The sequence below is a fragment of the Aquarana catesbeiana genome, linkage group LG02, assembly GCF_042186555.1.
Source record: "Aquarana catesbeiana isolate 2022-GZ linkage group LG02, ASM4218655v1, whole genome shotgun sequence".
NCBI classification, from domain to species: domain Eukaryota; kingdom Metazoa; phylum Chordata; class Amphibia; order Anura; family Ranidae; genus Aquarana; species Aquarana catesbeiana.
In genome coordinates this window covers 786,406,735-786,431,860 of record NC_133325.1, presented here as the reverse complement: position 1 = coordinate 786,431,860, position 25,126 = coordinate 786,406,735, and the positions used below count along the sequence as shown (strand labels likewise).

General features: G+C 47.1%; 1 protein-coding gene across 3 annotated transcripts in view; it reads left to right on the top strand.

Annotated features, from left to right (window-relative positions):
* Positions 1-25,126, top strand: part of GRAMD1C (GRAM domain containing 1C) — a 169,967-nt gene that overhangs the window by 116,332 nt on the left and 28,509 nt on the right. For all 3 annotated transcript variants that reach the window (XM_073617416.1, XM_073617415.1, XM_073617417.1), the window contains 3 exons: positions 15,893-16,011; positions 17,731-17,854; positions 20,153-20,339. In XM_073617416.1, the coding sequence (XP_073473517.1) occupies positions 15,893-16,011; positions 17,731-17,854; positions 20,153-20,339 (430 nt within the window). The remainder of the gene's footprint in view (positions 1-15,892; positions 16,012-17,730; positions 17,855-20,152; positions 20,340-25,126) is intronic.

Below are 25,126 nucleotides of genomic sequence, written 5' to 3'. Positions count from 1 at the left end.
AAGGTTGAATGGAGACTCTCAGGTGTATTAACTTCATGTGTTCTAGTCCTCGAGAGCAATCTACATTCCTTTCCTGCCAGGAATAACCACCCGCGTGCCTCAAATGTGCTCTGATTGTGTGTTACAAGGCTCATGATGTGTAGTTGTAGAGTCCATACAACTGGATGTGTGAATAGTCAGGCTCTGGGTACTGTGATGTAAGTGGGGGGCTCTGGTTATCATAGACCCCCCCCCTCCCTTTACACCAGTGTTTGCTGTGTTCCTCCTTAATCAGAATCCCCAGAGTTCTGCCTTACATGAGCATCTGCAGTGTCCCCCTTTACAGTGTAACGTAACTCTGTGGATTCAGACGCCGAGGGGGGGGGGGGACACACTCTGTGGATTCAGACGCCGAGGGGGGGGGGGGACACACTCTGTGGATTCAGACGCCGAGGGGGGGGGACACACTCTGTGGATTCAGACGCCGAGGGGGGGGGGGACACACTCTGTGGATTCAGACGCCGAGGGGGGGGGACACACTCTGTGGATTCAGACGGCCGAGGGGGGGGACACACTCTGTGGATTCAGACGCCGAGGGGGGGGACACACTCTGTGGATTCAGGACGCCGAGGGGGGGACACACTCTGTGGATTCAGACGCTGAGATGGGGGACACTCTGTGGATTCAGACGCCGAGATGGGGGGGACACTCTGTGGATTCAGACGCCCGGGGGGGGGGACACTCTGTGGATTCAGACGCCCGGGGGGGGGACACTCTGTGGATTCAGACGCCCGGGGGGGACACTCTGTGGATTCAGATGCCGGGGGGGGGACACTCTGTGGATTCAGATGCCCGGGGATTGGGGGGGGGACACTCTGTGGATTCAGACGCCCGGGGATTGGGGGGGGACACTCTGTGAATTCAGACGCCGAGGGGGGGGGGGGAGACACTCTGTGGATTCAGACGCCGAGGGGGGGGGGGGAGACACTCTGTGGATTCAGACGCCGAGGGGGGGGGGAGACACTCTGTGGATTCAGACGCCGAGGGGGGGGGGAGACACTCTGTGGATTCAGACGCCGAGGGGGGGGGGGGGGAGACACTCTGTGGATTCAGACGCCGGGGGGGGGGGGGGGGGAGACACTCTGTGGATTCAGGACGCCGGGGGGGGGGGGGAGACACTCTGTGGATTCAGACGCCGAGGGGGGGGGGGGGGAGACACTCTGTGGATTCAGACGCCGAGGGGGGGGGGGAGGACACTCTGTGGATTCAGACGCCGAGGGGGGGGGGGAGACACTCTGTGGATTCAGACGCCGAGGGGGGGGGAGACACACTCTGTGGATTCAGACGCCGAGGGGGGGGGGGAGACACTCTGTGGATTCAGTCGCCGAGGGGGGGGGGGGACTCTTGTGATTTAACTCCATATAATTAATGTTATTTAATCCACTCTGTGGATTCAGACGCCCGGGGATTGGGGGGGGACACTCTGTGGATTCAGACGCCCGGGGATTGGGGGGGGGCACTCTGTGGATTCAGGACGCCGAGGGAGGGGGACACACTCTGTGGATTCAGACGCCGAGGGGGGGGGGGAGACACTCTGTGGGATTCAGACGCCGAGGGGGGGGGAGACACTCTGTGGATTCAGACGCCGAGGGGGGGGGGAGACACTCTGTGGATTCAGACGCCGAGGGGGGGGAGACACTCTGTGGATTCAGACGCCGAGGGGGGGGGGAGACACTCTGTGGATTCAGACGCCGAGGGGGGGGGGAGACACTCTGTGGATTCAGACGCCGAGGGGGGGGGGGAGACACTCTGTGGATTCAGGACGCCGAGGGGGGGGGGGGAGGACACTCTGTGGGATTCAGACGCCGAGGGGGGGGAGACACTCTGTGGATTCAGACGCCGAGAGGGGGGGGAGACACTCTGTGGATTCAGACGCCGAGGGGGGGGGGAGACACTCTGTGGATTCAGACGCCGAGGGGGGGGGGGAGACACTCTGTGGATTCAGACGCCGAGGGGGGGGAGACACTCTGTGGATTCAGACGCCGAGGGGGGGGGGGAGACACTCTGTGGATTCAGACGCCGAGGGGGGGGGGGGAGACACTCTGTGGATTCAGACGCGAGGGGGGGGGGGGGGGGGGGGAGACACTCTGTGGATTCAGACGCCGGGGGGGGGGGGGACACTCTGTGGATTCAGACGCCGAGGGGGGGGGGGGACTCTTGTGATTTAACTCCATATAATTAATGTTATTTAATCCACTCTGTGGATTCAGATGCCCGGGGATTGGGGGGGGACACTCTGTGGATTCAGACGCCGAGGGAGGGGGGACACTCTGTGGGATTCAGACGCCGAGGGGGGGGGGGGGGGGACTCTTGTGATTTAACTCCATATAAATTAATGTTATTTAATCCACTCTGTGGATTCAGATGCCCGGGGATTGGGGGGGACACTCTGTGGATTCAGATGCCGGGGATTGGGGGGGGGGGGACACTCTGTGGATTCAGACGCGAGGGAGGGGGACACTCTGTGGATTCAGACGCCGAGGGGGGGGGGACACTCTGTGGGATTCAGACCCCGAGGGGGGGGGACACTCTGTGGATTCAGACGCCGAGGGGGAGACACTCTGTGGATTCAGACGCCGAGGGGGGGAGACACTCTGTGGATTCAGACGCCGAGGGGGGGGGGAGACACTCTGTGGATTCAGACGCCGAGGGGGGGGGGGAGACACTCTGTGGATTCAGACGCCGAGGGGGGGGGGAGACACTCTGTGGATTCAGACGCCGAGGGGGGGGGAGACACACTCTGTGGATTCAGACGCCGAGGGGGGGGGGGAGACACTCTGTGGATTCAGTCGCCGAGGGGGGGGGGGACTCTTGTGATTTAACTCCATATAATTAATGTTATTTAATCCACTCTGTGGATTCAGACGCCCGGGGATTGGGGGGGGACACTCTGTGGATTCAGACGCCCGGGGATTGGGGGGGGACACTCTGGTGGATTCAGACGCCGAGGGAGGGGGGACACACTCTGTGGATTCAGACGCCGAGGGGGGGGGGGGAGACACTCTGTGGATTCAGACGCCGAGGGGGGGGGAGACACTCTGTGGATTCAGACGCCGAGGGGGGGGGAGACACTCTGTGGATTCAGACGCCGAGGGGGGGGAGACACTCTGTGGATTCAGACGCCGAGGGGGGGGGGGGAGACACTCTGTGGATTCAGACGCCGAGGGGGGGAGGGGGGGGAGACACTCTGTGGATTCAGACGCCGAGGGGGGGGGGGAGACACTCTGTGGATTCAGACGCCGAGGGGGGGGAGACACTCTGTGGATTCAGACGCCGAGGGGGGGGGAGGACACTCTGTGGATTCAGACGCCGAGGGGGGGGGGGGAGACACTCTGTGGATTCAGACGCCGAGGGGGGGGGGAGACACTCCTTGGATTCAGACGCCGAGGGGGGAGAGACACTCTGTGGGATTCAGACGCCGAGGGGGGGGGGGGAGACACTCTGTGGATTTCAGACGCCGAGGGGGGGGGGGGGAGACACTCTGTGGATTCAGACGCCGAGGGGGGGGGGGGGGGGAGACACTCTGTGGATTCAGACGCCGAGGGGGGGGGAGACACCTGTGGATTCAGACGCCGGAGGGGGGGGGGGGGGGAGACACTCTGTGGATTCAGACGCCGAGGGGGGGGGGACACTCTGTGGATTCAGACGCCGAGGGGGGGGGGGGGACTCTTGTGATTTAACTCCATATAATTAATGTTATTTAATCCACTCTGTGGATTCAGATGCCCGGGGATTGGGGGGGACACTCTGTGGATTCAGAGCCGAGGGAGGGGGACACTCTGTGGATTCAGACGCCGAGGGGGGGGGGGGGGGGGACTCTTGTGATTTAACTCCATATAATTAATGTTATTTAATCCACTCTGTGGATTCAGATGCCCGGGGATGGGGGGGACACTCTGTGGATTCAGACGCCCGGGGATTGGGGGGGACACTCTGTGGATTCAGACGCCGAGGGGAGGGGGGACACTCTGTGGATTCAGACGCCGAGGGGGGGGGACACTCTGTGGATTCAGACCCGAGGGGGGGGACACTCTGTGGATTCAGACGCCGAGGGGGGAGACACTCTGTGGATTCAGACGCCGAGGGGGGGAGACACTCTGTGGATTCAGACGGCCGAGGGGGGGGGGGGAGACTCTGTGGATTCAGACGCCGAGGGGGGGGGGAGACACTGGATTCAGACGCCGAGGGGGGGGGGGGGAGACACTCTGTGGATTCAGACGCCGAGGGGGGAGACACTCTGTGGATTCAGACGCGAGGGGGGGAGACACTCTGTGGATTCAGACGCCGAGGGGGGGGGAGACACTCTGTGGATTCAGACGCCGAGGGGGGGGGGGAGAGACACTCTGTGGATTCAGACGCCGAGGGGGGGGGGGGGAGACACTCTGTGGATTCAGACGCCGAGGGGGGGGGGGGGGGAGGACACTCGTGGATTCAGACGCCGAGGGGGGGGGGACACTCTGTGGATTCAGACGCCGAGGGGGGGGGGGGACTCTTGTGATTTAACTCCATATAATTAATGTTATTAATCCACTCTGTGGATTCAGATGCCCGGGGATTGGGGGGGGGACACTCTGTGGATTCAGACGCCCGGGGATTGGGGGGGGACACTCTGTGGATTCAGACGCCGAGGAGGGGGGACACTCTGTGGATTCAGACCCCGAGGGGGGGGACACTCTGTGGATTCAGACGCCGAGGGGGGGGAGACACTCTGTGGATTCAGACGCCGAGGGGGGGGGGGGAGACACTGGATTCAGACGCCGAGGGGGGGGGGGGAGACACTCTGTGGATTCAGACGCCGAGGGGGGGGAGACACTCTGTGGATTCAGACGCCGAGGGGGGGAGACACTCTGTGGATTCAGACGCCGAGGGGGGGGGGGGAGACACACTGTGGATTCAGACGCCGAGGGGGGGGGGGAGACACTCTGTGGATTCAGACGCGAGGGGGGGGGGGGGGAGACACTCTGTGGATTCAGACGCCGAGGGGGGGGGGAGACACTCTGTGGATTCAGACGCCGAGGTGGGGGGGGGAGACACTCTGTGGATTCAGACGCCGAGGGGGGGGGGAGACACTCTGTGGATTCAGACGCCGAGGGGGGGGGGAGACACTCTGTGGATTCAGACGCCGAGGGGGGGGGGGGAGACACTCTGTGGATTCAGACGCCCGAGGGGGGGGGGAGACACTCTGTGATTCAGACGCCGAGGGGGGGGGGGGAGACACTCTGTGGATTCAGACGCCGAGGGGGGGGGGGGGAGACACTCTGTGGATTCAGACGCCGAGTGGGGGGGGGGAGACACTCTGTGGATTCAGACGCCGAGGGGGGGGGGGGGGAGACACTCTGTGGATTCAGACGCCGAGGGGGGGGGGAGACACTCTGTGGATTCAGACGCCGAGGGGGGGGGGGGAGGACACTCTGTGGATTCAGACGCCGAGGGGGGGGGACACACTCTGTGGATTCAGACGCCGAGGGGGGGGGGGGGGGGGACTCTTGTGATTTAACTCCATATAATTAATGTTATTTAATCACAAAATATATGTATAGTGTAATCTACGAAAAAAATTTGCGGCGCTAAAGTGTTTGGGGTTGGCTTAAAGAAAAGGTGGCAAAATGTTTTCACTGTCAAAATAGGAGTACTATTGATATGGTTGCAAAGAGGAGAATTTTGTATCAGTTGCAAATTTAATACCATTAAATTTAAAAAAATCCTGGTTAATATCCCATCTTTGAATTGGAGGAGTTCTTTAATTTATTGCGTGGTTTAGAAATCATACGCCATACATAGGAAAGGATTACCTCTTCAGGGAAATGATACTTAATATTCCTATAGAACATTTCATAGCTGAACACCTGTGATCAGATTGTCTTCCATCAGTTTGGATATAATCCTTCCTTTACTGCAAGTAAGCTGTTCTGCAGTATCAATGGGCTACAATGGCCCCAGGACTGTAAGGGCATTCATGTGTAAGACGTAATCCAATCATTATTGCAGCAAAGTATATTCAGAGCGATCCTGAAAAGTGTTAAGTTAGTTCTGCAACCTTACAAGAAGATATGGCAGAATCCAAAGATTTCCTTTAGACCAGAGATGAAAAATGGATGAATTTTGGGTGATTCTTAATTTACATAAGTTTCGGTTATTTTCTAAAGAAAAGTTTCAGCTATTTTGAGTTGGGTGGAAGGGTGGACAGGCTATGTGGACACTCTTCCACATTGTTGATCTCAAGTGTTTCCAGTGAAGGGTTCCTTACTGACCTAAATATAGAACCTCATCTGTCATATAGCTGCCCATCCTAGTCCTCGTATTTGTCCAGGTCTTCCTGTAAGATGCTGTATTCTGTGCCGAAGTTATTTCCCGGCATGATTTGGTATGATGAGCAAATGCTGAAATTGAGCTCTTGATTCAGACTTCTATATCCTTAATAAACTATTTGAATAGCATTGCCCCCCCCCCCCCCCCCCCCCCCCCCCAGACAGAACACTCACTACTTTAGACCATTCAGGGAATGAATCCTTAATTAGTACTCTCTCTTGACTGTTCATGTAGCCAGTTTCCTATCCATGTACGTTCAATTTTATCATCCAAAAGACCTTATTTTGAGGTACAGTATCAAATGCTTTAGCAAAACTTTGATTAAGCTACTGTACATCCATCACCCATTGTCTCGCTTACTTCCTCATAGAACAATAACAGGCTGGTCTGATAAAAAACGGTCTTTCATAATTTTGGCGTGCATTAAAAGGGGGATCAACTCCAGAGATAAAACGATAATTCTCCCGCTCTACAAGACTCTGGTCCGGCCGCACCTGGAGTATGCTGTCCAGTTCTGGGCACCAGTCCTCAGGAGGGATGTACTGGAAATGGAGCGAGTACAAAGAAGGGCAACAAAGCTAATAAAGGGTCTGGAGGATCTTAGTTATGAGGAAAGGTTGCGAGCACTGAACTTATTCTCTCTGGAGAAGAGACGCTTGAGAGGGGATATGATTTCAATTTACAAATACTGTACTGGTGACCCCACAATAGGGATAAAACTTTTTCGCAGAAGAAAGTTTAATAAGACTCGTGGCCACTCATTACAATTAGAAGAAAAGAGGTTAACCTTAAACTACGTAGAAGGTTCTTTACTGTAAGAGCGGCAAGGATGTGGAATTCCCTTCCACAGGCGGTGGTCTCAGCGGGGAGCATTGATAGCTTCAAGAAACTATTAGATAATCACCTGAATGACCGCAATATACAGGGATATGTAATGTAATACTGACACATAATCACACACATAGGTTGGACTTAATGGACTTGTGTCTTTTTTCAACCTCACCTACTATGTAACTATAAATCCATGCAGGTTGTCACTTTTATGATGCTTTCTTCACAATTTTTTTTTGTATAGCGTCCCTAATCCTTCCCTCAAATACTTTACATACTATTGATGTTGGGCTGACTGGTCTGTAGTTTTCTGGTATACATACAAAGTCGGGACAACTGGTGGGCAGGAGGGGGCAGTTGCCCTAGGCAGAGTGGTGGGGGGTGTCCCCTCATCACACACTTCTGGTATTTGTCTGGCAGTGGCAATCATTGGGCCAGGGCTTGATTCATACTGTGCAAGTGCTAGCTGCTAGAAAGCAAGCTATTGGCCATGCTACAAATGGGCAGATGTAGCAAGGGGGCAGAGAATGGGTGCAGAGTGGTACACCCATTCAGAGTCATGCATTCGCATTGGGGGGGGGGGGCACAGTTCTACAGCCTTGCCCTGGGCACTGGACGAACCAGTCCTTGTACTGGATATATATTGATCCTTTTTTGTAACTTGGTACCACATTTGCTCTATGCCAATGAGAAAAAAAACAAGAGGGGGGCCTCTGAGTATACAGTGGGGAGGGAAAGTATTCAGACCCCCTTAAATTTTTCACTCTGTTATATTGCAGCCATTTGCTAAAATCATTTAAGTTAATTTTTTTTTTTTCCTCATTAATGTACACACAGCACCCCATATTGACAGAAAAACACAGAATTGTTGACATTTTTGCAGATTTATTAAAAAAGAAAAACTGAAATATCACATGGTCCTAAGTATTCAGACCCTTTGCTCAGTATTTAGTAGAAGCCCCTTTTGATCTAATACAGCCATGAGTCTTTTTGGGAAAGATGCAACAAGTTTTTCACACCTGGATTTGGGGATCCTCTGCCATTCCTCCTTGCAGATCCTCTCCAGTTCTGTCAGGTTGGATGGTAAACGTTGGTGAACAGACATTTTTAGGTCTCTCCAGAGATGCTCAATTGGGTTTAAGTCAGGGCTCTGGCTGGGCCATTCAAAAACAGTCACGGAAATGTTGTGAAGCCACTCCTTTTGTTATTTTAGCTGTGTGCTTAGGGTCATTGTCTTGTTGGAAGGTAAACCTTCGGCCCAGTCTGAGGTCCTGAGCACTCTCGAAGGTTTTCGTCCAGGATATCCCTGTACTTCGCTGCATTCATCTTTCCCTTGATTGCAACCAGTCGTCCTGTCCCTGCAGCTGAAAAACACCCCACAGCATGATGCTGCCACCACCATGCTTCACTGTTGGGACTGCATTGGACAGGTGATGAGCAGTGCCTGGTTTTCTCCACACATACCACTTAGAATTAAGGCCAGAAAGTTCTATCTTGGTCTCACCAGACCAGAGAATCTTATTTCTCACCATCTTGGAGTCCTTCAGGTGTTTTTTTAGCAAACTCCATGCGGGCTTTCATGTGTCTTGCACTGAGGAGAGGCTTCTGTCGGGCCACTCTGCCATAAAGCCCCGACTGGTGGAGGGCTGCAGTGATGGTCGACTTTCTCCCATCTCCTGACTGTATCTCTGGAGCTCAGCCACAGTGATCTTGGGTTCTTCTTTACCTCTCTCACCAAGGCTCTTCTCCCCCGATAGCTCAGTTTGGCCGGACGACCAGCTCTAGGAAGGGTTCTTATTGTCCAAAATGTCTGCCATTTAAGTAAATGGAGGCCACTGTGCTCTTAGGAACCTAAGCGCAGCAGAATTTTTTTTTTTTTTTTTTGTAACCTTGGCCAGATCTGTGCCTTGCCACAATTCTGTCTTTGAGCTCTTCAGGCAGTTCCTTTTGACCTCATGATTCTCATTTGCTCTGACATGCACTGTGAGCTGTAAGGTCTTATATAAACAGGTGTGTGGCTTTCCTAATCAAGTCCCAATCAGTATAATCAAACACAGCTGGACTCAAATGAAGGCGTAGAACCATCTCAAGGATGATCAGAAGAAATGGACAGCACCTGAGTTAAATATATGAATGTCACAGCAAAGGGTCTGAATACTTAGGACCATGTGATATTTCAGTTTTTCTTTTTTAATCTGCAAAAATTTCAACAATGTGTGTGTTTTTCTGTCAATATGGGGTTCTGTGTGTACATTAATGAGGAAAAAAAATGAACTTAAATGATTTTAGCAAATGGCTGCAATATAACAGAGTGAAAAATGTAAGGGGGTCTGAATACTTTCCGTCCCCACTGTATATCAACAATTTATTGAAGAAAAACAATATCCACTCACATGGAAGACTGTAATGTAGTGTTCAAATACGTCTCTGGGCTGAAGAGAGGATGGAGGACTGCAAGTCACAGCGAGTTCATAAGATGCTGGCACCACATCAGATCCAGGCAAGGATAGGGTGGGATGGCTGAGCACAGCAAACTCTCCTTCAGATATTCAGATTACACACCGAGATTGGATGAAGTCAAAGGTGAAACAGTCAATCCAGCTGTGTGTTCCGGGAATAGAGCAGTGAGGATGCCAGAGGCAGTCATTGGCCGTGCTGCTATGTCTACAAGGCTCGTACGGCGTCCGCTGGGTGGAAGTGACACAGCCGTGTATTCGCAGCCAAAATAAGGCTTGGAGGGCAAGCACAGCGTGGCACGAGCTGTGACGTCATGACTATGCGACGCGTTTCTGAGTTTGCTAGATATTGGTGGAGAGAATAGCGGCACTCCTTTCTCAGGCATTTCTCGAAGCTGAACACCTGTGATCAGATTGTCTGTCCATCAGTTTGCATATAATCTTCCTTTACTGCAAGTAAGCTGTTCTGCAGTATCAATGGGCTACAATGGCCCTAGGACTGTAAGGGCATTCATGTGTAAGACATATATATACTCAGAGGCGCCCCTCCTTTGTTTTTTTTTTTTTTTTTCTCCTAGCTCGTTGGACCTTCTGGTCTTTTTGGTGGCAGCCCTGACTGACTCCTATATCTATATAAAGATAGATATAGATATAGATATAGATATAGATAGATATATATATATATATATATATATATATATATATATATATATATATATATATATATATATATATATATATATATATATATATATATATATATATATATATATATATATATATATATATATATATATACTGCGGAAATTAACGATTAATTCCTCGGTTAATCGTTTAAATTTTGATTGATCAAAATTTTTTTGATCGGTAGGCTGCCTGCCCTGGGGCCGCTTTGGGCCAAGCTGTGGCTGCAGCGCTCCTCATTCCTCCTCCCCCCGCTTCTCCCGCTGTGGGTCTCCGAGCTGAGTGTGAAAACTTTGGCCGCGCTGTGAGAAAAGCCCCACCCTCCTCCTAGATCAGCTCGTGTGATAGACGCAGTGTTCTGTCTATCGCATGAGCTGATCTAGGAGGAGGGCGGGACCTTTCTCACAGCTCGGCCAAAGTTTTCACACTCCGCTCTGAGACACACAGCGGGAGATGCCCGCAGACTGTGTAATCCAGGCACTGACTACAGTGAGGCTGAGTTTGACGTCCGGCTTCAGCCGTTGCCATAATAACGGTGCTAGATCAGATAAAAGTAGCTGGATCTGTATGTGCGTTATAATCGAAATTAGTCGATCAATCGATTTAAAAAAAAAAAGAAATCGATTAATCGAACACGAAAATCTTAATCAATAAATATATAATATATATTTTGTTTATTGAGGTATACCTGCATTGTGCCTTTTTACTTGTAAAATGCTCTGTGCCATTCCAATGACTACAGTGCCTCCAATAATTTAAAAAAGTAGCGGGACTATAAGGCTGCTCTCACTCTGGGGCGGCAGGTCCGTTAGCAGTAAAGCACCGCTAGTTTTTTTTTTTTTTTTTTTTCATTCCAATGGGTAGGAGCGGTGTATACATCGCTCCTACACCGCCTCAAAGATGCCTGCTTGCTTTTTTTTTTTTTTTTTTTTTTTTTTTTTCCCCCATCCTGTAAAGCGCACTGCCCCCAGTGTGAAAGCACTTGGCCTTTCACACTGGGGAGGCATGAGAGGCAATTTTCAGATGCTCTACAGGTGCTATTTTTAGCACTAAAAAACCTGAAAACTGCCTTGGTGTGAAAGGGGTCTAACTGAGCTAAATTCTCTAAGAACTCATGGGTGTAAGCCATCTGGGCCTGGGGATTTGTTCACATTGTTTCTCTAGTCTCTTTTCTACCTGGTGTGTAATAAAATGTGTGTGTGTGTGTGTATATGTATGTGTGTGTGTGTGTATATGTATATGTAAATATATATATATATATATATATATATATATATATATATATATATATATATATATATATATATATATATTCTTAAGACTCCTGTATGATGGTCTTAACATGAGCTTTACTTTTCTGACCTATAATTGCGCCTTGGGAGGCCGTAGTTCTATTTAAGGGAAGCAATACAAATTGAGAACTTGGTTTCCAGAGACAACAAAAGTGTTTCTGGGGCTGTGTAATTCATTGTAAAGGCTGTATTTGTTTTATGTGATGGAATTTTAGTTCCATTGTCATTCTGTTTTCAATGTTATTTGTTTGAGTAAACAGCTGACAATTGAGAATCTCACAATAATGCCTTATGGTTCAACAGCCTGTCGGACTTCCCACATCGGCGCCAAACAAAATATATTCAGAGCTTTGTCGCCTTCTAGTTTCCATGACACATCATGCTACCCAAACATTTATGTCAATTATGTTTTGTAACCTTCCTGCTACATGATCAAGATGGATCTGGAACAGCCTTTTCTTAAACTCTTTACCATAGAGCAGGGTTTCTCAACCAGGGTTCCACGGAATCCTAGGGTTCCTACAGAGATTGGTAGGGGTTCCTTTTAACAATGAGCAATTTCTTCCTCTCGGTTAAGTGCCCACTGACACCGTTGATCTTTTTAGCTTTCTATAAGGGAGTCATTCTCCCTGAGCCCAGAAAGGTATTTTAAAGGTTCCTCTGTGTTGAAGAGATTAAGTATAGGCTACCCTAGAGGAACCTTTAAAAATAATTTTCAGGTCTTGGGGAATTCTGCTAAAGCCAATTTATCCATTGATGGTGGGAAAATGCCCTTTACATTGATGGTCAGAAGAATCTTCCTTACATTGGTGGTTGGTAGGAAGAATGTTCCTTAGATTGGTGATCAGAATGCTGCTTACAAATACCATTGGTGTTATTCAGCCAACTGGCTGTGATCCCAGAATTATGCAGAAACCATCAAATGTACGTAAATCAGCCACATCTCAAGTGACCAGTGGAAGAACCCTAGGATTAAACTAAACTCTGGTTTAGAATGGCTGGTCTAGAGCAGGGGTCTCCAAACTTTCAAAACAAAGGGCCAGTTTACTTCCCTTCAAACTTTAGGGGGGGCAGACTATAGCCAGTGGGGATAGAAAATGTCCTGGCATTGGTGGGAGTAAACCATGCCATAGGTGTCCTTTTATGAAAGTGCGGTAAAATACCGCTTTTCAGTTCTCAGGCATTCTCAGAGGAGATCGCTCTCCTCTGAGTGCCTGTTATGAAGTGTGTAGATCGCTTCTCATGTTGAGTTGAGGAGCGATCTACAAACGCCGGGAACTCCTGAGAATGGCTCCTCTCACTGTAATCTCGTGTGATATAGCGGGATTACAGTATGAGGAACCATAAAATACAAAAGTTTAACACAAATCAGCACACATTATTCCCCAACATATTAATAAAATAATAAAGATAAATTCCCCCTACACAATATACATTAACCTAATTATAAAAAAAACATTGTTTTTATCAATATTTAAAGATCATACATGTTCCTATTTAAATGTGAATGGTGTATAGTAAATGAATGTAATGCACATATGTAATGCAGCTATACACCATTCATATAAATGCAAAATACATTTATAATCATTAAAAAAATAATTTTAATAAAGTATACAAGTATAAATATTTATTAATAAATTAAAATAAAATATATTTCATTATAGATAAACATAAAAATTGATAAACTGGTGCGATGCGAGAACACTGCGAATCCACTGCGGGTTCCCGCATCGCACCGACTCGCATGTCAGTTCACACTGCCATATGCGAATCGCTGGGGAGTGTCAATACATTGTTAAGGACACCCCCAGATCAGCTTGCATATCGCACTGCGAACTGACAGTTCGGACATGAATCGGATCGCATATGTGTGAACACACATGCGATCCGATTCTGGTCCGAACAGAAAAAAGGGTCCTGTGCGTGTTTGCACCGAATGCGGTGCGATATCAGCCATACTATCTGTACAGCTGATATCGCACCGCACAGACATCGCATGTAATGTGAATGGCAGTGTGCTGCAAATAACATGCGATGCCTGTGCGATGTCCGGCATCGCACAAGTGTGAACTGGGCCTAAAAGTTAACACCCCCAAATCAGTTCGCATATCGCAGTGCGATCTGCAAACTCGGACAGTAATCGAATCGCATGGGTGTGAACACCCATGCAATCCGATTCTGCTGTGGACCAAAAAAAGGGTCCTGTAAGAGTTTGGTCTGAGGGCAATGCAAATTTAGCAAAACTATCTGTATGGCTGAAATCGCATCGCACAGAGATCGGATTTGATTTTGCACTGCGGTGCGAATCACATCCGATCTCGGACACCGCAGCAGTGGGAACTGGCCCTAAATCATATTGCATTTGCACCAAAATGGTACAGGACCCTTTATTTGGTCCGCACTGGAATCGGATCGCATGGGTGTGAACACCCATGCGATCCGATTCCTGCACCATTACATAGTTCGCACTGCGATCTGTGAAATGATCTGGGGGTGTCATTAACTTTACATTGACACCCGCAGTGGTGCGCAGATGTCAATGTAGGTGCGATGTGAAAACCCGCACAGGAATCACGCTGGTTCACGCATCGCACAAGTGTGAACCCAGCCAGAGACGTGAACATCTAAAAAAAAAAATATATATATCTATATAAAGATACATATATATGTATGTATCTATATATAGCTCTATATATATATATAATATATATATATATATATATATATATATATATATATATATATATATATATATATATATATATATATATATATATATATATATATATATATACATACATACATACATACATACATACATACATACATACATACATACATACATACATTATAAATTCCTATCCTGCTGGTTTTGGGGTGTGTGCTCTGACTGTTTGGTGAAAGAAAGAAGTCAAAAGACTTCGGTGTCCGTTTATGAAGCAGTGAAATCTATTCACTGCTTCGTTCTCCGGCATTCACAGTGAAGATCTTTCTCCTCTGTGTGCCAGTTTATGAAGCTTTGTAGATCGCTTCACCTTCGGAGGAGTGAAGAGATCTACAAATGCTTCAAACAGTGGAGAACGGCCCCTGATACTGGAATCTCGTGAGACTTTACGAGATTACAGCACCAGAAATACAGAGATGTCAGTTTATTAAGCGGGTGATAAATTATCACCGCTCAATACACGGACGATTAATGTTAATAAAAATGAGTCCCCCTACATTATATACATATGTATACACACACACACATTATATATACATGTGTATATACACACACATGATATATATATACATATACACATTATATGTATATATATGTATACACATAAATATGACAGGGGGACATGCTTACAGTGTTGGGGGGGTCTGAACGAGGCATAAGGAAGTTAAAAATCTTCCTCCTTCCCTCTCAGATCCCCCCAGATTTCCTCTTCACTCCCCGATTCACCACCTCTGAGCTGGTGAACCTGGGAGTGTGAATTCTGATACAGATCGCCAGTGAAGCGGTGAGATCACCGCTTCATAAACTGGCCCTTACTGTGTCATTCATGAGAATTCTCCGTGTGTAGAGATAATCGGCGGGAGAACAAGTTCAAACATGTTCTCCCCCGATTATCACTGTTTCATAAACTGTTTATGGACTGTGATCAGCGGTGATCCTCGGGATCACCGCTGATCACTGCTTCATAAACGGACACCTTCTTTCTTTCTCCAGAATATCAGCCAGTTTCAGGCTTCTCACTCTGATTCTCCACTTCTGAAATGGTGAATCAGAAAGTGAGAATTCTGTCACAGATCGCACCTTGATAAACTGGCCGTTTCTGTGAATTCTCACTCTGCTGAGATAATCAGCGGAGAACATGTTTCTCCGCTGATTATCTCAGTTTCATAAACTGGTAATGAGCTGAGATCAGCGGTGAGACTCGGGATCGCCGCTGATCTCAGTTTCATAAAAGGACACCATAGGCTTTGTGGTCAGTGGGAGTAAAAAAAAAAAAAAAAAACGCATCATTGGTGTTAGTGGGAGTGATAGTGCCCCATAATTGGTACCAGTGGAAAGAATAGTGCTCCACCATTGGTGTCCGTGGGAGACAGAGTGCCCTAAGAGCCAGATAAAGGCAAGCAAAGGGCCACATCTGGCCTCTGGGCTGCAGTTAGGAGACCTCTGGTCTACAGAATCGGGTCCCTGACCCAGAGAGCCCAGGACAAGTGTCTGAAGTCAAGTAATTGGGATATAAACAAAACATATGACCCCCATAATTCCTCTCTCCACAGAGTCTGACCAAGAAGGAGTTCTGGCAACTGGTACAGCAAAGCTATGGCACAGAGCTGGGCCTGAATAATGAGGAGATGGACAGCCTAGCTATGCCAGCTGAGGACACCGGGGCAGCCAGGTGAGAAGGATCTAATCTCTCTAGTGACTATAATGTCGTATGTTCCCAAACCACTCCCTCTTCTCCTTAATTCATACAAAAAAAACTCAACATGCAAAGTACATAGCCTGAGACAATTTGATTTTGCCATTTTCGCACAGAACAATTAGCCTGGGTTCATACTGATGCGGTGCATTTTCAAGGGGCAGTTGTACTGCGAGGTGATGTGGTTCAGATGTGATTTTTTTTTATATATATATTTTAATTTTTTACTTTTTTGTGACTCATCCCTGCTGCTGATGGCACCCGCCAGCTTCCTAACAACCATGAGTCATACCTGCTGTCAGCTGGATTCCCCGCTGACAGCAGAATGTAAACAGAAGAGCCAGGATGAAAATAAAGTGTGGGGGTCCCCCACCGATCCATACCATGCCCTTCGGGTCTGTTATGTATACTCTACGAGCAGGGCCCTCCTGTCCTTTCTGTATTGAACAGTACTGTAAATGTGCTTTCCCCCTCTACATTGTAAAGCGCTGCGTAAACTGTTGGCGCTATATAAATCGTTAATAATATGTAATCAGGTGACCTGCCTATGATGTCATGGGGTGAGGTCTCCGAGTGATGTCTTGTCACAAGGTGACCACCCTGTCCCCAAGTTTACTCAGTGGCAGGGAGGAAGCGGCTGTCAGTCATCAAGTGTCAGCAATGGGAGCGGATGTGTTCAGCGGGGGTTTCATTTGTGTGGATCGGCTGCTGGTGTTCATGATTGATGATGGTGTTTAAATTGAGGGGACCTATTTATTTTTTGTTAATAAAGTACTTGTCAAAAACGATGTGGTGTGTTTTTTTTTTTTTTTTTTTTTTAAATTTATTTTTAAAAAAATGTGGGTGAATGAGTACGGGTACTATGTACCCTATACTTATTCACATGGGGGGGGGGGGGGGTCCAGATTCTGGTAAGCTTCCCTCCGCACCCCCCACAACCACTGGGCAAGGGTTGTGGGAGGAGGCCTTTGCCCTAATCAACATGGGATCAAGGTGCTTTGCTTGGGGGGTCCTGCTGAGGGCATGTGGCCTGGTATGGTTTAGGAGGGGGGCGTTCACCCATCCTCTACCTTTCCTGGCCTGCCGGGCTGCATGCTCACATAAGGGTCTGGTACGGATGTGTGGGGGGATCCCACACCTTATTTTATTTATTTTTTTGCTGTGGGGTTCTCCCTTTAAAAACCATACCAGACCCAAAGGGCCTGGTAAGGATTGGGGGGACCCCCATGGTGTGTGTGTGTGTGTGTGTGTGTGTGTGTGTGTGTGTGTGTGTGTGTGTGTTTTTTTTTGTGTTTTTTTTTTTTTTTTTTTTTTTTTTTTTTTTTTTTAACTGGCACTTATTCTGTTTACATTCTGCTGACAGCAGGAATGAGTCCCTGGTTGTCAGGATGCCAGCAGGTGCCAGCTGGTGCCTGTTAGTAATGTACCAGGTCAGTCTAACTGCAATGCGTTCCGGTTCCAAATCCTGTAATGGGCAACAGCAGTGCAGAACGATTCCTGGTCACACAGGACGGAGCCATCAGAATTTACTGTCCTGTCTTGACCTTATTTGAATAGTACTGTCATATATCATACAATTCTGCCGACAGTTATAATCATCCAGGTCTATAATGACAGTTATTAAATTGGGACGCAATAGGTAAATAGTTGTGTCTTGATCCCGGTCACAATATTCAGAGTCTCTTCTATCTGCAGGACTCTAGGCAAGGCAGTGAGCGAGGATGCGGGAGAGAAGGGTGAGAAGACCTCTCGGGGAGCTTCCCAGGTGAGGGATGGGATCTCCCAAACTGAGACCGACTCGCTGAACATCCTACAAATGGTGAGAATCATCCTGCCGGTGGCTGTATCTATGCTGGTGAGGAGTGTAGGATGGGGGTGGGGGTTGGCAGGTATGCTGAGAAGGAGGGAGAAGTGTTCAACAGGGGGGTGCACTGCTTTTACTGGGTATGGGGGTCATCGGTGGGGGGTGCTAGAGTGCTAGTTTTCTTATGTGTAGGGGATGAGGGGAATCTATATTTCCACTGAGAGGACAAGGGGGTGCTCTGGGGGGGGGGTCATGGTTTTTTTTCTTTGCAGGGAATAGGACATGGTGGGGGGGTCATGTGTTTTTGGTTGGAATGTGACATGGTGGGGGTCATGTGTTTGTGGGTTTTTTTTTTGGTGGGAATGGGACGTGGTGGGAGTCATTTGTGTTTTTGGTGGGAATAAGACATGGTGGGGGTCATGTGTTTGTGGGGGGGGGGGGGGGGGGGTTTGTGTTTTTTGTGAGAATGGTACGTGGGGGGGGGGGGGTCCATGGCTTTTTTTTTGTTTGTTTGTTTGTTTTTTTTTTTTTTTGTTTGTTTTTTTTTTCTTTGCTAGGAATGGGTCATGGCGGGAAACATGTTTTTTTTTTTTTGCTAGGAATCATACTGAGAGGGGCAGGGGGTGCTCCATTTCTGATTCGTGAGTGCCAAGAGAGGGCTATCGTTTATGCAATAATCAAGGTCCATCATGTATGGTTTTGGGGTGATGGCCATGTGAGATGGTGGTTTTGATGTGTTTCTTGATGGAGGCAATTATGTATGTATGTCCCTAAGTACCGTATATACTCGAGTGTAAGCCCAGTTTTTCAGCCAATTTTTTTTTTTTTTTTTGTGCTGAAAATGCCCTTCTCGGCTTATATTCGAGTCAAGCACTTTTCTGCAGCAGAGAATTACCTTTTCCAAACCGACTTTGGGGCCCTGTATCTCGGGGCCATTTGGTGCTAGGAACCCCAAATTTGGTGTCATTCTCTGCTGCAGAAAAGTGCTTGACATTTTCTGAACCGAATTTGGGGCCCCGTATCTTGGGGCCACTTAGTGCTAGGAAACCCAGCTGGATATGTTGTAGTGCTAGTTCCACTGGGTTTGCGCACCAAATTTGGGGTTCCTAGCACCAAGTGGCTCCGAGATACGGGGCCCCAAAGTCGGTCAACTGTGTTCATCTGCAGCAATGTCATTTCGGGGACCCTTTGGGTCCAGAGACCCCAAATTTTGGCTGCAGCTAGGGGGCATCTAGGAACCCTTAACTACCGAATTTGAAGTTCAGGGGACCTATGGCTGCAAATGGGCACAGTGAGGCTGCAAATGGGCATTGTTGACCCTCTTTTCCACTTACAGTAGCTGCACATTTCTCACCCTAGGCTTATATTCAAGTCAATAAGTTTTCCCAGGTTTTTTGTGGTAAATTTAGGTGCCTCGGCTTATATTCGGGTCGGCTTATACTCGAGTATATACGGTACTTATTTTGGAGTAAGGAAATGTTAAATGTCTAGACAGGACAAATATAAACCGATTTAGTCATAACATTATGACCACCGATCTAATGTTGAGTAGGTTCCCCTTTTGCCGCCAAAACAGCCCTGACCCATCAAGGCATGGACTTCATAGTAACATCCATATGAATGACGGGACCCAAGGTTCCCAAACAGATAATTGCCAAAAACGTCACACTGCCTCGCTGGTTTGCCTTCTTCCATTACTGGATCAGACTACAAGGTCCTGTCTTTGCTCCCCACGTACATCCGTGAGCCTTGCCTGTCCATGACCCTGTCGCTGGTTCACCGGTTTTCCTTCCTTGGACCACTTTTGGTTGGTCCTGACAACTGTAGACTGGGAACATCCTACAAGAGCTGCAGTTTTGGAGTTGCTCTGACCCAGTTGGCTAGACCAGCATTTCCCAACTCCAGTCCTCAAGGCGCCCAACAGGCCATGTTTTCAGGATTTCCCTCAGATGAATCGGCCGTGGTAATTACGAAGGCAGTGAAACTGATTAAATCACCTGTGCAAAAAAAATGGACAGTCTGAACACATGGCCTGCTGGTGTGCCTTGAGGACTGGGGTTGAGAAACGCTGGTCTAGACATTACAATTTGGCCTATGTCAGTCACTCAAATCTTTAGGCTTGCCCATTTTTTTTTTTTCCTTGCTTTCAACACCAACTTTAGGGACATGTTCGCTTGCTGCCTTTCTATATATCCCATCCACTTTCAGATACTATTGGAACAATTCAATCAATATTATTCATTTTACCTATCAGTGGTCAGAATGTTATGGCAGATCGGTGTATGTCTTCTAATGTCCACCTCTCCTTCCCAGATCGCCTCACAGATCATGCCAGAGGAGGGGGCGGGAGAGAGGACAACGGGGAAGAGCCCCCTCCTGAACTCCAGCAGGCAAAGCAGCCTCCGTTCACACATTGGGACCCCCGCCCTGGCGCTGGACCTGAACGGCAATGAGAACCAGCATGCTGACAGGAGCAGCTACTCCGACTCCGCTGAGGATTGTAAGCAGGACATAGCTGGAAAATTATATAATATACACTGTTTTAGCTGTGAAGATTTGTCCTTCTGTTCAGCTGGTCGTGTAATACAGACAGCCCTGCCAGGCATTATAATCAGTTCCTGGACCTCCATTGCACCTAAACCTACAGTTTGCTTTGTTTTTCTTTTTTTTTTTTTTTTTTTTTTTTTTTTTTATATTTTGATGCATACTTTCTTGACTCCCATCCCAGTCTGAAGGTCCGCTCCAGGTACTCTCTGCTCACCAGGCGGACTGGCTGGACAGCGCCTGTTGCACCGACTCTGGGTTCCCAAACTGGTCAGCAGGGGGAGCCGTGGTGGCTCAGGCAGAGCCGGCCAGGACAGTAGAGCCTTCGGTGGGGCACAGAGCTGGCCTCTGCTTTGACACAACATACACCATCCATGTGGGGGAGGGGGAGGCGCCTGCATTCTATCCACGTCCCGCACTTGGTTGGAAGCCTGCGGGGACTTTTTACTCCTCTTCATCAGGACACCTTTGGGCGAGTCTGCGGAGAAAGCAGTGCAGCCTTTTTTACGTGGTATCAGAGCGCCCTGGGGGGGGGGGGGGGGGGGGCAGTTGTCCCCCTGCCCCACCAGCCCAGTCCACCCCTGTCCCACAACCAGGAAATGAGGGGGACTCTATCTGACTTGCTGAAGCTTCTCATGCCCCTTGTGAGACTCTCAGTGTGCACTGAGATCAGATGAAGCAATTCCAGTCTAGGAAAGGAGTCTGTACTAGACGTGTACAATTCATTTTGTTCCGAATTAGTTTAACTAATTTTGACAAATTGGGAAATATCCTAATTAACGTAACCCCAAATTTTGAAAACCAGAAAATCTGAAATAACGTAACTATTAAATTATAATTCCCTTTCAAATTTTGTCTGTTAGTGAACGTAACAAATATGAATTTATCCGAAGTTACGAATTATCCAAAATAACTAATGTCATATCTAAACGAATTGGACGTAACAAATTTATTAATAATAAAAAAAGTTATTAATAATTAACTGCCTGGCCCATAGCAAAATGACGTCCCGGGCGGTGGTTCAGTTATCCTGACTGGGCATCGTATGACGTCCAGCAGGATAAGCCGTGGGGGCATGCAGAGTGGTGATCGGTGGTGTGTCAGTCTGACGCACCGCAACATCGATCTCGCTAAAGAGCCTTTGACGTAGGCTCTTTACCACGTGATCAGCTGTGTCCAATCGCAGCTGATCACAGTGCAAACAGGAAGAGCCGTGTGTCGCCTTTTCCTCACTCACGTCTGACAGACGGCGGCTCTCCTGACTGGGGAGGTCTGTGCTGATTTTTTTTTACCAGCGCAGCCCCCCCCCCTGCGGATGCCTGCCCAGGACCACCGGGGATGCCCCCAGGACCACCAGGGATGGCCTCAAAGGATGCCCACCAGGTATGCCACCCTGGGCCACCAGGGATATGCCAATCAGTGCCCAGGCAGATGCCAATCGGTGCCCATTGGCAATGCGTGCCGCCCATCAGTACCACCTCATTGGTGCCACGTTGTCAGTGCAGCCTCCTCCGTGCCCATCAGTGAAGGAGAAAACTTGCTTATTTACAAAATTTTATAACAAAAACTTTTTATTTTTGCAAAACTTTCTGTCTTTATGGTTTATTTAGCAACAAATAAAAACCCCAGAGGTGATCAAATACCACCAAAAGAAAGCTCTATTTGTGGGAACAAAATTGACTCAGTTAAATTGATGATAGGCAACTCCTATCCTCATATTGATTAGTGGTTCCAAATTAATAATAACTACTGCAGTAGGGAACAGACACAAAAGATACGCTCAGCATCTTTCCAAATAACTGTTCTGCTTTATTATGACGCAATTGAAGGTTTTTATGCACATGATTACGTAGGTATCACATTAATATTACAATTGTACATTTATGGTAACAAGGGGAGTTACATAGGCAGGCTAATTCTAATCAGGACTCGAAAGAATGTAAACATTTACTGAAAACATTATTAGTGCCGTGTGCACAGTGAGGGCAGTGTGCAATACATACAAAATACAATACAATTATATACAGAACTTACAAATTTCCATTACAGTCTCCCCTCTTTTGATCAATATTTTGATCACTAACCATACCTGCTATCACCTTTAACCTGGAACCTTCACATGCTTAGGTAGAGGTAGTCCTGGCCAAAGAGGCAAAAAAACTCCATTGTGGAGAAAATAATAGCTGAGCAACTTTTTCATTACAAAATGACTTTTCATTGTGAAAAACAAATGATTGATAAGACATATTTACAGAGTACTGGCTGTACACTCCTGTGGCCAGAATGGCCTTCTAGCTGAATTGTGAGCATGCTGACTTATCGGCATATGTAAACACAGACAATTCTACATAAAATCGAAGACAAACAAAAGACAAATATGACTTCAACATGGCTAAACTATTTTTCAAATATATATATATCCCTTACAATTAAAGTAACTGAATCAAAAAGTACCCTAGACTGTGATCACAAGAGGGAAACAAATCAAACACAGAGATTTCTTTAATTAAGTCATTTTTGCAGTGTCTGGTGTGGATCCAGGTGACTTTTCCTTCAAGTTTTGCAAAAACTGTACATGAAATAGATGCTGTATTGAGTCTCCAAACATTTCCTTATATATAAATGTCTCTTAAAAATCCACAAGTCACCTGGCTTTAGTTTTAGATCCTTCCAAACTTTTAGGATCTGGAATTGGGGAGAAAACACATAAATGAGTTTGTCAAAAACCTTAAAAGATCAGCAACATTCTCTGTGAGATCCGAATGAAGGACTTCAGCTACTGAGACAAAATATACGCAAATGAGTAACACACTCCCAAACCAAATCCCATAGGGAGAGAGTCCAACATCCCCCTTAGGGGCCTGATAAAATATAAGAAAAACATTCAGGCAAAAGTTTTCTAGTTTCTTACTCTACTTTGTCCGATACATTGTAGACAGTAGGGGGTGTAAAAATAAAACCTCAAAACTTCTATTAAGGACTCTCCTATAAAAAATTATTTCCTCTGTTACTCTCTGTACTTTCTGACACTCTGTACTTACAAACTACTTCTGATAACACTTTTTACTGTGGCCTTTGCAGTAGCATTTGCCACTGGACATCCAAAAAACATGTCCATACAGACAAAATGCATACTCGTAAGATCCTAACTTGGGCATCTGGATATATCTTTTTTGTAATCTCTGGGAGGGATGTTCAGCTTTTGGTAACACCTTTGGTAACAGGTAAAATAAGAAGTGGTATGTTATAAAAACAACTGTGGTGAACCCTGGCTCTATCCCACGCTCATTTACTAAGGCAGCCATAACTGCTTGTGACCGATGACACGGTCCATGTGTCAAGCTGAAGGGAAAAGAGTGGCTGGCAGACATAAATGATCACCTTTCCCAAAGTCCTGTTTCATAAGAAGTTGCCCCCTGTGGACCACTTGTTCTTCTCGTTCTGGGGTCCTTAAAGTTGAATTATTAATCCCAGCTATACTGGGCCAGAACTAGGGTGGAATCTGTGAGTTGCACAGACCCATCAAGTGTCCGGGGCTGTAAATGCAGCATCCTTAGTCACCTGGTCTGCTTCCATGTGTGAAAGTTAATATGGCTACCTCAGTAAGAACCTGGAAGGCTGAAAACAGCCAATCAAATTAACTTGGCATGCTTGGTTGGTTTACCTGCCGAAGTAAAAACAAACTTCTGGCCCTTTAAATGGAACCAAAAGCTCTCGATATCTCGACTATCTATATAAATATACACTCTTTTTATAGCTCGCAGGCTTTGCTAAAACATGGAGCTCTGCTTCTTGAGCTGGGGAAAAAGGATCCAATGACTTTGAATACAGAGTATCCTTCTGGGTGATAAACTGCATACTCAAATCTACAAAAAATTAAATATCTGGGTCTTCAGGGAGTGTGTCCCGCACTGGGCTCACAGCAGCTGATTCCTACGTCATCAATTTAACACATGTGTCTTCCTTTCTTTTGAATAAATAAACGCATTTTTCATTGTTAGATTTGTACATAAACAAACTCATATTTTAAACCTTTCATTAGTCAAACATTTAGTTATCTGTATATTTTCTGCGCAGAATGTCGGAGCATTAAAAATTAAATGTTTGACTAAAACAATATCTAACTTTGTCTAATAGCACCTTTGCATAAAAGCTACAGCTCTGATATATCGGGATGAACCCTTCATTACTGGGTCCAGCTTGCATAAATATATTACAATGGCTTGTTTTCTATCACACTATTTGTGTAAGAACTCCAGTTTCATGTTTCAAAACACAACTTTTTCCTGGCAATATTATAATAAATGATAACAATACCCTGCGGTCATGGAGAGATGTCCATAAATCCAAAACTATTCTTCTGCTTATACCACTGTACTTACAAGAAAAAGGGGCACATCATTTCACAATCCACACATTCTGCTTTGGATTTCAAAAATAAAAATAAATAAAACAAAAGGACCAACAATCTGTATGATGGACCAGAAAGCATCAAAAACTATAAAACAACTGGCTGCAGGTGGCATCTATCCTAACAGAGTGTGTGGACTTGATGTGATAGGACTGTTATATTTAAATTTTATTTATAACAACTCTCACATCATGGACCGCACATCAAGTTATTATCAAGAACCTTGAAATTTCATTTTTGTAGAAAAACTTTTTATGTATCCCATTCATCTTGGCTTTGTTAAATATTATGGCAGCTGTATTCCAAATAACAACCTCATCTTAATCTTTTTT